Source organism: Podarcis muralis, chromosome 12, assembly GCF_964188315.1.
Source record: "Podarcis muralis chromosome 12, rPodMur119.hap1.1, whole genome shotgun sequence".
NCBI classification, from domain to species: Eukaryota; Metazoa; Chordata; class Lepidosauria; order Squamata; family Lacertidae; genus Podarcis; species Podarcis muralis.
In genome coordinates, this window is record NC_135666.1 from 1,113,958 (window position 1) to 1,128,073 (window position 14,116).

The 14,116-nt window shown below is 46.0% G+C and overlaps 1 protein-coding gene across 1 annotated transcript in view; it reads left to right on the plus strand.

Moving 5' to 3' along the window:
- The window catches only part of LOC144324930 (vomeronasal type-2 receptor 26-like), a 42,406-nt gene extending 29,483 nt beyond the window's left edge, over nucleotides 1-12,923 (plus strand). The window contains exons 3-8 of the mRNA XM_077916253.1: nucleotides 2,647-2,803; nucleotides 3,804-4,095; nucleotides 5,740-6,564; nucleotides 6,717-6,944; nucleotides 7,950-8,076; nucleotides 8,228-12,923. Of these exons, the coding sequence (XP_077772379.1) occupies nucleotides 2,647-2,803; nucleotides 3,804-4,095; nucleotides 5,740-6,564; nucleotides 6,717-6,944; nucleotides 7,950-8,076; nucleotides 8,228-9,126 (2,528 nt within the window). The 3' untranslated portion in view covers nucleotides 9,127-12,923. The remainder of the gene's footprint in view (nucleotides 1-2,646; nucleotides 2,804-3,803; nucleotides 4,096-5,739; nucleotides 6,565-6,716; nucleotides 6,945-7,949; nucleotides 8,077-8,227) is intronic.
- Nucleotides 12,924-14,116: the final 1,193 nt, after the last annotated feature.

A 14,116-nucleotide genomic window follows, 5' to 3' on the forward strand; every position in this document is an offset into this window, starting at 1 on the left:
CCACAGGCAACTGGCCTGCAAACCACAGGTCTCTTAACCCGGAAAAACCACAGATCCAGAATTCACTCAGAGCTGCTCATAAAACTAATCCTAGTGCGGGGCCCAGTCTTCTTCCTTGAACCTCCCGCTCTACCGTCCACAACAACCTCCTTCCTAAACTCAAATGCTAGGTTCGGGATTCCCTACTGGACACTTGCACATCGCAATGCCAGATTGGGACCCGAGAAAACAAAAGTTTGGAAAGGAACAAACAACCTTGCGTTCTTACGTACACGAGTCATCCCAACAAGGGTCGTCGTGGCAGAGGTGCGGCTTCATTTGATTTAAGGAGAAAAGAAGAGTATAGGCGTAGGTAAAGTCCCTTCGACCTTCTCTGGCCGTACTCCGAAGGATCGGGTCGAAGGGTATCGTTCAGGAAAGTGGTGAGTTTTCTGTGACCCTTTCTGGGCAAACTCCGATGGATCGGGTCAAGGAGACAAAGAGAAAAAGGTTTCCCATGACCTTCTCTGGCCGTACTCCGAGGGATCAGGTCGGGGAGTGGGGGGAAAAAGGAAAGCTTTGGTTGTCGTGGAGATGCTATCCTTCCACCCCCCTCCCAGTGCACTAATTTCAAACCATACTCAGGTCCTAGGAACATCCCTCGTGGATCCCGGGATCCTTAGTTGGCCGGCTTGACCTTGCCTTTACTCCTCCTGGCTGAGCCTTTGGTGACAGTTGATTACCTCCCACAAAGGGAAGGCAGGGAGAGAAAAAGGATCCCTGGGCTAAGGTTGCCCAGTGGCGCCCAATCCCCTCTATCTCCCCCCTCATCTTCATAGGAGAACCAAGAGTCCCTGAGCACAGTCGCCAAACTGTTAAGGGAGAAATCCAAGGGCTCCCTTGGACAAAAAGCAAGGACACCAACCAGGAAAATTGGAGCAAAACAGCAGCCAATAGGCTTGGTCTTTATTAAGACTGTCGTGACAGGACTCCAACTCACTGCAAGACAAAGCAAGATGGAAGCGCCAAACAAAAGAAGACCCCAACTTTTATTAGTTACTAATCCCCCATGCTACACCCCTAACACTACATCATAACTACATCATGACTACATCATTGATACATCACAAAGAGGAGGGGTTGATGTGGGAACCTGAGTGTCCTGTCACCTGTCCGGTTCCTTCTTTCCCCCTCCCCATGAGCACATTCCAGAGGACAAAGAGGAGTTCACAGTTTCCTGCTCACAGAGGGAAGGGTTGGTCACTGTCCTTTGTTTTGGTCCGTACTGAACCCACTTCCAATGCAAGTTCTTTGTAATTGAAATGGTCCACTTTCTGGCACCATCAGTGTGGGCACGCCCGCTGGGGTGGGCTCGCTGCGGACGCGTTGGTACGCTTGGGGCTTATGGCTGCCCTATGTCAAGCCTCCACCTTTGATAGCCCTTCTTCCAAGGTGCAGAACAAAAGTGGAACGGTACAGATCCAATGTACAGCTGAATTTCTTTGAATTTATAACAGAAACACTACAGAGGTAAAAACACTTTCACTCCAAGAGGAAACACTTGGATACATTCAGATAGGACAAGTCATGGTCAATTAAACCCAGATACATTGTATTAGCAGCTGTCAATAGTTACTGAGAGGTAGACGTCGGCCCTGCAGTACCTGCTTGGTTGCCACAAGGGGCGCTATTCAGTTACATTCATTGGCTGGAGCGCAGCAGTTATTTGCATAGGGAACTGGTCTACCTGTATTGAAAATAGCAAACGGGATTCCGTGGGGATAGACTTACGATTCAAGCGCTTCCTTATTTATGGAAGGCTTTTCAAATAAAGTTTATTAAAGAAAGTGGTGTATGTGTGTGTGTTGTGTGTGTGTGTCGTGCTTGTGCAACTGAATGGTTGGGGGGGTTCCTGCAACAGGCCAAACTCTCCCCCCCCCCCCCGCTTGATTTATGCCAAATGTTAGAGCAGCATTGCAAACATGTTTTTCTCCAGCTCTGCAGCTGCTGCTTGAGGATTCAAGACGCCAGAAAGTTGTCTAGGTGAAATTTCTTCCACTTCTAATTATCAAAATCATAGTGATTTCTTCTTCTAAAAGCCCAAGAGATATTTCTGGAGATTGCATCTGAAGCACCAACAGCATGACATTATTAATTGTACCGTGAGTGAAAAAGAAAAAGTTGTTGCAGATAGTATTTCCTGTGTTGGAGACAGAGTGTGTCGGGATTTGGAGCAGGTGAAGGGCTGGGGGGAAGAGGGAAGCCAGAGCTGAGCCCCCACCCCACCCCAGGAAAGCCACTACAGCTTTGGTCTTGTGATTCTCCTGCTTGGCTGGGTCAGGAAGGAAGAGGAGCCACACACAGTAGATGTGAAGGAGGCAGAGCCAGGATGAGATCCCTGCTGCTCCTGCTGCTAATTTGCTCCCAAGGAGTTTGTGTGAAGCAGAAGGCAAAATGCCCCTTGAATCTGATCAGAGATCAAACTGATGCTCGCCATTACTTCCGGCCTGGAGACTTTCTCATTGGTGGGATCATATCTCCAAAATATATTTTGGAACATAATCCATATGTCTTTAACCAGACACCCTTCACCAACCATTTGATGTAAGTAATTCTTTACATAGGAATGTAAAAGTCTTTAACCTCCCCTGGTCCCTCTCTCTGAAGGAGGGAGCCCCTTTCTCACGGCTGGGGAGTCTGAAACTGATGCTCACAATTACTTCCGGCCTGGAGACTTTCTCATTGGTGGGATCATATCTCCAAAATATTTTCGAGAATATTATCCCTATGTCTTCTCCCAGACACCCTTCACCAGGATTGTGGAGTAAGTAATTCTTTACAGAGGGAGGTCAAAGTCCTTAAGGGCCCCTGGTCCCTATCTCTGAAGGAGAGAGCCCCTTTCTCAAGAGTCTGGGGTCCTCCACAGATCGCTGGATTACTTCCGGCCTGGAGACTTTCTCCAGGTGTTAGTTGTTGGTGTTAGAATTTATAGATATCCCTATACCCGGGGGTCTCAGGGCAGTTCACAGAATAAAATCAAGATATAAAACCACAAAATACCTGAGAAAAATAAAAACAACAACCCAATTGCCGCCCCACCGGGGCTGATGGGAGGTGGGGTCCAGTAAAAGATTCCCCCCGAAGCCTCTCCTATTGCCTTGCATCTTGCAGGCTGGTGACACAAGAATGCAAGAGAATCTGGTCAGGGATCAAAAGGATCCCCTGAATTTTCCCACCTGAAGGAAGGAGGTGAGGAGGCATGAGACTCAGGCAGTTTCCAAGGTGCCAAGTTTTGATTTATCACTATTCTATTTGTACAATTTATAAACTGCTTCATCAGAATTGTCTTTAAGGAATGGAGCAGCTTTGAGAATGAAATGCTAAGATCTTCCAGGTGACATTTGTTAGCTGAAGAGAGGGAAAGATATGCTTTCTACAAAATGAAGAAATAAACAATAGAAGTCAGGAGACTCCCATGCTATGGAGTCAGATCTCTAAAAAAAGAACAATTCTTCTTCTTCTTCTTCTTCTTCTTCTTCTTCTTCTTCTTCTTCTTCTTCTTCTTCTCTCATCCTCTCATCCTCATTTCTAAGTAAAGTTGTTTGGAGATCTTGGACTAACTAACCCACTGGTCACAAAACACCACCTCTACACTCCTGGATTGGAGAACAAATCTCCAAATCTTTATTGTATAATGGGCAGGAAAGGGTTGGATATAAATGCAATAAGATAATTGAATAGAGACTAATCTTTGTGGATAATATTTTGTTATCATTCACCTGTGAAGAGGGTTTCAGTCTTTTAAATTGGTCCATTCATTGCAGCGACACATTTGCGTTCTACTGGCACATCTTCTCCTTCCTGTTCACCATCCAGGAGATCAACCGAGATCTCAGGCTCTTACCCAACATCACCCTTGGCTACAACCTCTATGAGAACTATTTTGATGCCAGGATGACTTCAGATGCCATGCTAGAGCTGCTAGCAGGCAGCGGAAGAAACATTCCCAATTATCGCTGCGGAGAAGAGAATCCCCTTCTGGCTGTTCTTGGAAGGAGTGATTCTGACATCTCAAAGGAGATTTCCACCATGTCAGGCATCTACAAGATCCCACAGGTATGAATGGGACAGAGGGCAGGGAGGGACACAGGAGGATACTCTACTTTCTCCTGGGGGGCGTTAAGGGGGGAAACCCTGAGCTATGTGCTGGCCATCAGGCCAAGGCTTCTCCCACCTGCCTTGCCCCACCTTCCAGCCCTGAGCTGCTGCCATGGACATTATCCGCATGTGTCTTTTAGTGAACTGAATCGAGAGAGAGATCATGAGTCCTGCGGTGGGGAGACTGGGTGCATGAATTCAAGAGTGCTCAGTTCATTTCTGGTTGCTGGTTTGTTGAGGATATTAATATTGTTCCATAGATTATACATACGGTACTATTTTGTTAATCATATAATGTTACTTTTGTTGAAATTGTACTGTTGTTTTGTTAAGAGTGTCTTATAGAACATAATTGTTTTACTGAGGATTTGTAAATTATTCTATATTAATTATGTTGCATTTGTGATGTTCTATTACGTTTCTGCTGTTCATGAGCCGCTTTGTGATTTTTGAGAATGAAAAGCAACACAGAAATATAATAAATGGAATGGAATCCATACTCTTTTTTGAACGTACTGAGCCTTTTCCTACTTGGCCCCCACCTGACAGGGAGGGAGCTGACAGGCAAAGTACTGGCAAGGGGAACCAGGCAGGCAGGGAGCATTTTATCCCTTCACTTCTTAGTATCAAACGAAACAGACAGAGAACCACAAAGTATGTTCCCTCCAGGCTGGAGCTGTTGCCCAGTGTGCCCCCTCCTCCTTGCCCCAGCTTGCATATCAGACCCCTCCTGCTGCCTACGGTGGCGGCCAAGGGACCCCTTCTGCCTCTGGGTCGTTTTCTGCTCTGTGATGTGGGTGAAACGCTGGGTTTTAGAGGAGGGAGGAAGATCTAGCAGGCTCCCAAGGGACCTAGTCTCAACTGGCTCTGATCTTGTCTCCACTGCATCTGACTCCTGTCTCTCTTCAGGGCTAGTGAATCTGCCATCTTGCCCTTCTTCCTCACCTCCCAACATTCCCCAGCTCTTTTCTTCTTCTGGGCTGTGTCCTTTTCCCACCACCACAAACCTGGCTCCATGCTGTCTTCCTCTGCCCCCTCCCTGGAAGACTCTTGAGGGTCTCCACCTCTTCTTCTCATCTGAACAGTTCCTGACACCACCAGATGTTTCAGAATAAAGCTCCCATTAGCCCATTAGCCCCACCAGCACAACTGTGGTTAGATACCAATCATTTCAGATTACTAAATATCTACTCCCTTCCTGTGGGACACGGGTGGCGCTGTGGGTAAAACCTCAGCGCCTAGGACTTGCCGATCGCATGGTCGGCAGTTCGAATCCCCGCGGCGGGGTGCGCTCCCGTCGTGCCTGCCAACCTAGCAGTTCGAAAGCACCCCTAAGTGCAAGTAGATAAATAGGGACCGCTTACCAGTGGGAAGGTAAACGGCGTTCCGTGTGCTGCACTGGCTCGCCAGATGCAGCTTTGTCACACTGGCCACGTGACCCGGAAGTGTCTGCGGACAGTGCTGGCTCCCGGCCTATAGAGTGAGATGAGCGCACAACCCTAGAGTCTGGCAAGACTGGCCCGTACGGGCAGGGGTACCTTTACCTTTACCTTTTACTCCCTTCCTGAAAGCTAAACAATTACTCTTTCCTTTTCTCACCAGCTCAGTTATGGCTTCAGAGCCCAGGTTCTTGAAGATAAAACACAGTTCCCTTTCGTCTACCAGATGCTCCCCAAAGAGGAAAGTCAGTACCAGGGGATCGTGGAGTTGCTCCTCCATTTCGGATGGACGTGGGTTGGCCTCTTGGCTCCAGACAATGACAGTGGAGAAAGGTTTGTGAGGACTATGACACCTCTGATGATCAGAAATGGGATCTGCGTTGCCTTCTCAAAAATATATACAGAAGAGGATTTATATCAACTAATGGACCCAAGTGAAGCTGTTATCAATAGGAGACAAGTCGGGGTATTTGTTTGCTATGTAACTGATACAAAGGAAATTTTCTTAATAATGGAAACATGTATAAGTATTGAGGAATATTGGAAGAAGGAAATACCGGGAACAGTCTGGATCACAACTGCTTTCCAGGACATCAACGTTAGCTTGACTTTCTCTCCTAGGTACATCCAGTATATTCAAGGTTCTCTCTCTTTCGCAATTAAGACCAGGATAAGGAGCACCAAACAGGGTTATGATGAATCACTGTTCCGTAATTTTTTCCTTTTTTGGAGTGTAGCATTTCGCTGTTCATATTCCAAGCATGTCTTATCCCCGAAAGGCCGGATAAGATGCAGAGAGAAGGAGGAACGGGAGTCTTTGCCCCAAGAGGAGATTGAGAGCGCTCTGTCTGGAGACAACTATGGCACTTACATCAATGTTCAAGCGGCAGCCCAGGCCTTGAATGCTGCGTCTTCATCTAGACCACGGCGGGTGCTGATGGTGGGAGAAGGAGCCAAATGGGAACAGGGAAGGCTTCAGCCATGGCAGGTATTTCCTTAGGGAATTTGTTTTTTAAAAGGAAAATGATTTTATTACCTTTTCTATTAATCTTATTTATTATTTGTATTAATTTTATTCTGTACAGCTCCTTGCTCCAAGTGAGGAACAATGAAATACTGCTGTTTTCCCTGTCATTCCAGCTCCACCTTTTCTTAAAAGAAATCCAGTGTTTGAATACTTCCAGGGGCACAATGTGTTTGGATGAGAATTGGGAGCTGCCTCCTGACTTTGATATCATGAATTGGGTGATGTTTCCCAATGAGTCTCATGCTCTAGTGAAGATTGGCAGTATAAGGAGAGAGGCATCTACTGGCATCAAGTTCACCATCAACCCAGAAGCCATTGAGTGGCCTGAGAAGTTTCACAAGGTAGGGGATGTTACCGAGGAAGAAGGCTAGGAGATCCTGCTCATCCTCTTCCTGGAGCCATTCCTGCAAAATGACCTTATAAGGGGAACCAGTGGTGTCCTTTCCCCCCAGTTTCAGCTGCCAGCGCTGCTCCTTCTTGCCACAGCAGCTGAGAGGGGAGAGGAATCTTGAGGCTCAAGAATGCACTAGCGCCCAGGCATCCTGAGAAAAGGCAGACTGTGTTTCCCAGCCAGGTCCCTCTCAGTCCACCTGGGGAGGAAAGCCAGCAGCACCCAGTCCTCTTCTCTTCTCCACTTCTCCCTTCCTCTCTTTCTCTCCTTCCCACACCTTCCACACACCCTAGCATCAAAGGAGGCTGGCTTTCTCTAACTCTTTCCCTAAGTCTTACACCCAGGCGTGTGCACCTTGTGGTTTGGCATGTGGGAGATTACCCGAATCCTAAAGTTTGGCAAAACCACATTAGAGACCTGAACAGTGAGTTGGTACAAGAGGAGCAGCTAATTCCTCCTAAAAACGCACAATAAAACCTCTAACATTTAATACTTCTCTGTCTAGGACTGCCTTCTAAAAGTCAGCTAATTGTTTATTTCCCTGACATCTTATGGGAGGTTGTTCCACAGGGATGGCGCCACCACTGAGAAGGCCCTGTGTCTGGTTCCCTGTAACCTGACTTCTCACAGGGAGGGAACCGCCAGAAGGCCCTTGGAGCTGGACCTCAGGGTCAGGGCTGGATAAAGGGGAAGGAGACACACCTTCAAGCGTTCAGGGCCAAGTTCGTTTAGGGCTTTAAAGATCAGCACCAACATTTTGCATTGTATATAAACGTGTGATATAAAACTTGCATGAACAAACGAACAAAGAGGTGCTTCTGTGCAAAAAGTGGACAGGGTCAGGGGGACAAGAGATCCTATTAGGTCATTTCCAAACTGTCAAAATTCACCTTCTCCCCCCCCCCCCTCATAATTTTTATTGATTTTCCATGTACCTTCTTATTTTTATGGTTAGGCCGTGCCTCGTTCCAGGTGCAGCAAAATATGTCAACCTGGATTTGCAAAGGTGGTTCCAGAAGGAAAGCCTGTTTGCTGCTATGCTTGTGATCCATGTGCAGAAGGAACCATGTCCAACCAAGAAGGTGGGTGAGAAGGATTACAAGAGAGGAAGCATTTTTGCCCTTTGCAAAAAGGGAACAAAGAATTGCTTGCCACTCTACACATTCTTATTTCCGGAGGGCAGGTGGTCATGGATGTAAGGGATGCTGAAGCCACTCTTTTCCTCTTCCTCAGATGCAGAACGTTGCACCAAATGCCCAGAAGATCAGCATCCAAACAAGGACAGAGATCAATGTGTCTCCAAGATTATCACCTTCCTGGCTTATGAAGACCATCTGGGGATCATCTTAGCTTCCATTGTCCTCTTCTTATCTTCTACAGCAGGCATTGTGTTAGGAATCTTCATTAAATACAAAGAAACCCCAATAGTCAAAGCCAACAACCGGGACCTCTCCTACATCCTGCTCGCCTCCCTTCTGCTTTCCTGTTTGTCCTCCTTCCTCTTCATTGGGCAACCAAGAATAGCGACCTGCCTTCTCCGACAAACGGCCTTCAGCATCATCTTCTCCGTTGCTGTTTCTTCTCTCTTGGCCAAGACCATCACGGTGGTGCTGGCCTTCCTGGCCACAAGGCCAGGGAGCAGGGTGAGGAGATGGCTAGGGAAGAGTCTGGCCACCTCCATTGTCATCTCCTGTTCTGGTGTGCAAGTTCTCATCTGCACCATCTGGCTGGGCTCTTCTCCCCCATTCCCAGAGCCCGACATGCACTCCCAGGCGGAAGAGATCATCTTGCAATGCAACGAAGGCTCTGTGGCCATGTTTTATGTTGCCCTCGGCTACATGGGCTTCTTGGCTGCCACCTGCTTCACGGTGGCTTTCCTAGCCAGGAAGCTGCCTGGCTCCTTCAACGAAGCCAAGCTGATCACCTTCAGCATGCTGGTCTTCTGCAGTGTTTGGGTGTCTTTTGTGCCCACCTACCTGAGCACCAAGGGCAAGTACATGGTGGCCGTGCAGATCTTCTCTATGTTGGCCTCCAGTGCTGGGCTTCTGGGCTGCATCTTCCTCCCCAAGTGCTACGTTATTGTGCTGAGGCCTGATCTGAATACAAAGGAGCACCTGGGAACAAGGACCTAAGATGGCATCGGATTTGTATAGTATTCCATGTTGATTCTACCCAGCACTGCAGAAAGGAAACACACATAGTAGTTTTTAGATTAATGCTCCATCGATATAAATCTCTCTTTATTTTGCGTAAGTCATGAATGATGAAAATGAACCTATAATATGCCACAACTACAAGCTCTTGGACTGAAAATCTTTTTCACAGGCTGATTCCAACAAGATACCTTAAACGTCATGTTGTTGTTTCTGCTCCTGATCCTCATCTGGGTCATCCTGGCTGGTTCTGGAGGACAGTATGGATTTGGATCAGTTGTTTGCAGAAGGGCATAGTTCAGAGGCTGCAGAGGGAAAAGCTGGGGAAGATTGGAAGAAGAAGAAGAAGAAGAAGAAGAAGAAGAAGAAGAAGAAGAAGAAGAAGAAGGGGAGAGACAGCTGACAGACTCAGTGTCTTTGGAAAGCATTCCTGACCCCCCCCCCCTCGCCCCTTCTCACAAGACAAGACAGGCATTGAGGATAGTAGAACAGAGAGCTCAGCTGCAGAAGGCTCAGATTGGCCAACACAGAATAGGGGAGACAAAGTTGGGGGGACTTTACTTTGAGCAAGGCCATTTCTAGAGAGAGACCACATTCCTTTGTCTCTCGTTGTGATTATTGAATAAACTAATGGGTAAGAACTCTCCTTTTTTTAGCTGCTTCTTTGCTGCCAATGAATCTGATTCCCCAAAGCCTGACTCCTTTTCATCTTCTGCTTGAAATGATGGGAGGAACCAGCTGGGGAACCATCAAGGACAGAAGGCTGAGAGCCTGGGGAGAGGCGGTGGGACAACGATGGGAGGTCAGAGCGAGAAGACTGGGGAAAAGAGGGGTCAGAAGCTGAGAGGGTAACAGGGCTTAGTGAGCGGGGAGAGTCTGTGGAGAGGGCAGTCCAGAATCAGAGGCAGAAGCTGAAGCAGGAGGGAGGGAAGAGGGAGGCCAAGAGGCAGAGGCGAGTCAGGCTCCCCCTCCTGCAGCCACAAACTCCCCTCCCTCCTGGTCTCTCAGAACCAGAAGAGGCAGGAAAAGGGTGGAGGAGAGAAGGACTTCACACAAGTGCAGTCTCTGCTTGCTTGGGAAAAACCCTGGAGAGGAGCGGAGATATGAAACTGGAGAGGCGACTCCGGGACATGAGCTGCCCTGACCCTTTGCCAAGTCTGTCTCCATTGCCTCAAGGACTTCTTCCTGAGAGATGGATTGGTTTAGGTACTGCCTGTGCTCATCTGGCAGTGGCTGAAAACCTACCTCTGAAAAGTAATTGTGTATTAACTTTTGAGGCAGGTTGTCAGATGAGTGCATCTATCCTCTGAATCTCTTGCTGATCTCTATTGAGTCATTCAATACTGTCCCTTCAGTAATTTTAGTTCTGTTTCTCGGTTTGTTGATGCTAGGGTGACACACCTCCCCCCAAAACCCCCAAGAGGAGCGCTGGGGTGTCTGGGGGTCCTGCGGCTCACAAACAAAGCTAAAATCAAGAGGAGGACTAGAACATTTATTATTAATATTGAGCTATCAAAATTTAATAGTACAGACTTATTATATTGAATATAAAAATGATTTGGATGTGAATGGATGTAAAGATCTGAATATATAATTGCTATAAATTATATTCGTGAATAAGGTGGGGGAGGGGGAGGGATAAAATTGAATGTACTGGTTGTCTTCTACCGAACCTGGAGGAATGTCTCTGGCAAAGTACTGATAAAGCTGAAAATAACACTATTAGTGGTGGGGAAAGGCTTCTTGTTCCGAAAGCAAACCCTAGAGGAAGCTGGGAAATGGGAAGAGCCCCCCCCCCCCCGCCGCTCTAAACTAGAAATGGCAGAGGAAAAAATCCATATGTTAAAAGGAACCTGCCAGGCCGTAATTCAAAAGAACATAAGAGATGAATTGCATGATTTTCTTTTAGATATGAAAAGAGAACTGTTTGATCAGATAAAAGAGGATGTTAACAGAGCAGTTTCTTAAATTTGCAAAAAATAATAATTTCCTTGCAGTGGCCGTGACACAACTAAAAACGGCAAATACACAAACCACCAAGGTGGAAACGGTAGAAAGACGAGACACAAGGAAAATACAAGGGAAAGTAAGGGGAGTTCAAGACAAAAATGGTATTATATGTGGAATGATCTGGGAAACTTTGACTGATAAAAGTGATACCTCATGTGAAAAGATTTGGGAGGCGTTGACAGAGAAGAATCAAGAAGGGGGGGCAAAATGCACAAGAGGTGGAAATGTAAAATTATTTAAAAGGCCTGGGAAAAGATGTATAAAGATTTGAAGAGTATGTGGGAAATGATTAATGTTAAGAAAAAACTGGTGAAGATATTGAGATGCACAGGGTTTGATGGACCTACTAAGCGAAAGGTTTTGTTCCAGTACTGGAGAGAGGATCCCAGACCAAGACAGCCCAGTCTCCGCCAAAGAAGACAAGAAGACTGGCAAAATAAACTCTTGAACGATGCAGGACAATTTAGTTAATTTGAAGCCATAGAAAGAAGGAATTTGAGTTTAAAAGGGGGGCAAGTGTTTAATGCATCTCTTTTAAGCTTGTGTTTAGACTTGTACATCAGTATAACTTTTACAACTCACTTGTAATAAGATGAAGAAGGTTTTAAAATTGGACTGTTAAGAATATAAGGTTCGATGGACATGCATAAATAAGTTTAATGTAATGGAACCAAGAGGGGGAGGGGACGGAAATCTACTAAAAAGAATATGGCTTTTTAAAATTTGCATATGATTTCCAACCCCCCTTTATATTCTGTTGTGTTGTTGCTGTTGTTTTTATTTTGGTTATTTTTAGAAAATTAAAAAGTAATGCTATCACAAAAAGGAGGATCACTGGGTACAGCACGTCCCACTCTGCGATCTGGTGATCCCGCGAAGTCCTTTTGCCAGTCAGAACCACCCAAGAGACCGCAGGCAGGTACATGAAGCTATTAAGCCCCATCTTTATTGTTGCAACCCCCCCCCCCCCCAGCAAGCGAAAAGAAGAAGACCCGGACAAAGGTGTGGAACCCCTTTTAAAAGCTACAATTTCCCCAAAAACATTTCCAGAAAACACAATTTAAATGCCATGCCATGTCACAAAAAGGTTCCGTGATAGACGGAAACCTGAGTCCTTGGCTTGTCACCTTTCAGTCAAGATGTCAGTGCTTGAAGAAACCAGAGGCCTTTCTCCTGGGCATAGTCGGCCAATCGGTGTTAAAGAAGGATAGAACTTTCTTTATGTACGCTACAACAGCAGCAAGAATACTTATTGCAAAGTATTGGAAGACACAAGATTTACCCACTCTGGAAGAATGGCAGATGAAGGTGATGGACTACATGGAATTGGTGGAAATGACTGGCAGAATCCGAGACCAGGGAGAAGAGTCAGTGGAAGAAGACTGGAAGAAATTTAAAGACTATTTACAGAGATACTGTAAAATTAATGAATGCTAGAATGATGTGGGATTGAAATTAAGTGGTTTCTAGCTGTAATGGTATAAAAGAATATGAAAAGGTGGTTTTTTATAAGTAAAAATTTAATGTTATAATAATTTAAGATTAAAGATCTGGGTAGATTAAAGAGGGAAAGAAACTGCTGAGCTAATAAATTGAACTGGAATACAAAAAAGGGAGGTATGAGGCGGTCCGGGAAACAAGTAAATGAAAAATAATGTGATGAAAAGATTGATTGTTTTTAACTATTTTTATTTTGTATTTTTTCTTTTTTCTTTTTCTATTTTGTAATGTAAAAACCCTAATAAAAATAGTATATATATAAAAAAGATGTCAGTGTATTGCTCATCTTTCATCCTTGAAGCAAGGATTCCCATCTTCTTTTACACTACAGTCACATTCGTTCATTTCTCTTCGCCCAGTCGCCCTGATTGTGAGTGGGTGACTCTCTGCCTGTCCCTCTATCTGGTCCAGCCTTGCCCTCTGGCAGTCAAGGTCCAAGTTGGTGCTCTTGTGCTTTGGGCTTGCTCTGACCAGCCCGAGGGCTCAGGACCACTTCAGCCATGTCTTTGTAGGCTGAGTTTCCACCCTTCTGTACAAATAAAACAGTTTCTTTGAACATTTACAGTGTTTTCCATTGATAGTTTCACAGGCTTATTGGATGGTTTCCACAAGGCACATTTCTCCACTGGACCCGCTGATGTGATGGACGAAGTGTTGACAAGCTCTTTACAGATTTTGCTCTTTACACAGCCACTCCTATAGAGGCCGCTCTTCCTTAAGGGGATTGGAACTCTAAAGGGCTGCTAGCGCTCTTTCTGACTGGATGGCTGACAAAAGGAGTGGCTTCTGAATGGTCAGTTTCCAGGCTGTGTTGAAAATGGAGGTTTATTGCCTGATTTCAGCATGGTGGACTGAATGCACTTATGTAAATTGTTTGTTTGTTTGTTTGTTATGCCCCACCCATCTGGTTGGGTTTCCCCAGTCACTCTGGGTGGCTCCCAACAGAATATTAAAAACATGATAAAACATCAAATAGCAAAAGCTTCCCTAAACAGGTCTGCCTTGAGATGGCTTCTAAAAGTCAGAGAGTTGTTTATTTCCTTGACATCTGACGGGAGGGCGTTCCACAGGGCGGGTGCCACCACCAAGAAGGCCCTCTACATGCATTCTATGGGTTTTATAAGGGGGTGCAATTATGTTCATCCATAACAGTATAAATCCTGAGCTCAACGAACCAGTGGTGGGACTTGCTATAAGGCATGTTCTTACTGGAATCAGCCCTTTGTTCAGAGTTCTCCTTCCTTGGAGGTTCTTAAGCAGAGGCTGGATGCCCACCTGTCATGAATGCTTGAGCTGAGATTCCTGCCTTGCAGGGGGTTGGACTAGATGACCCTCGGGGTCCCTTCCAACTCTATGATTCTGTGACTCTTGGATGGAATTTCCTGCTTTACAGAGCCTTTCTCCCTGCAAGCTGCTGCTCCTGTTTCTGGCCAAGGGAGGGAACACAACGCCACAGCCA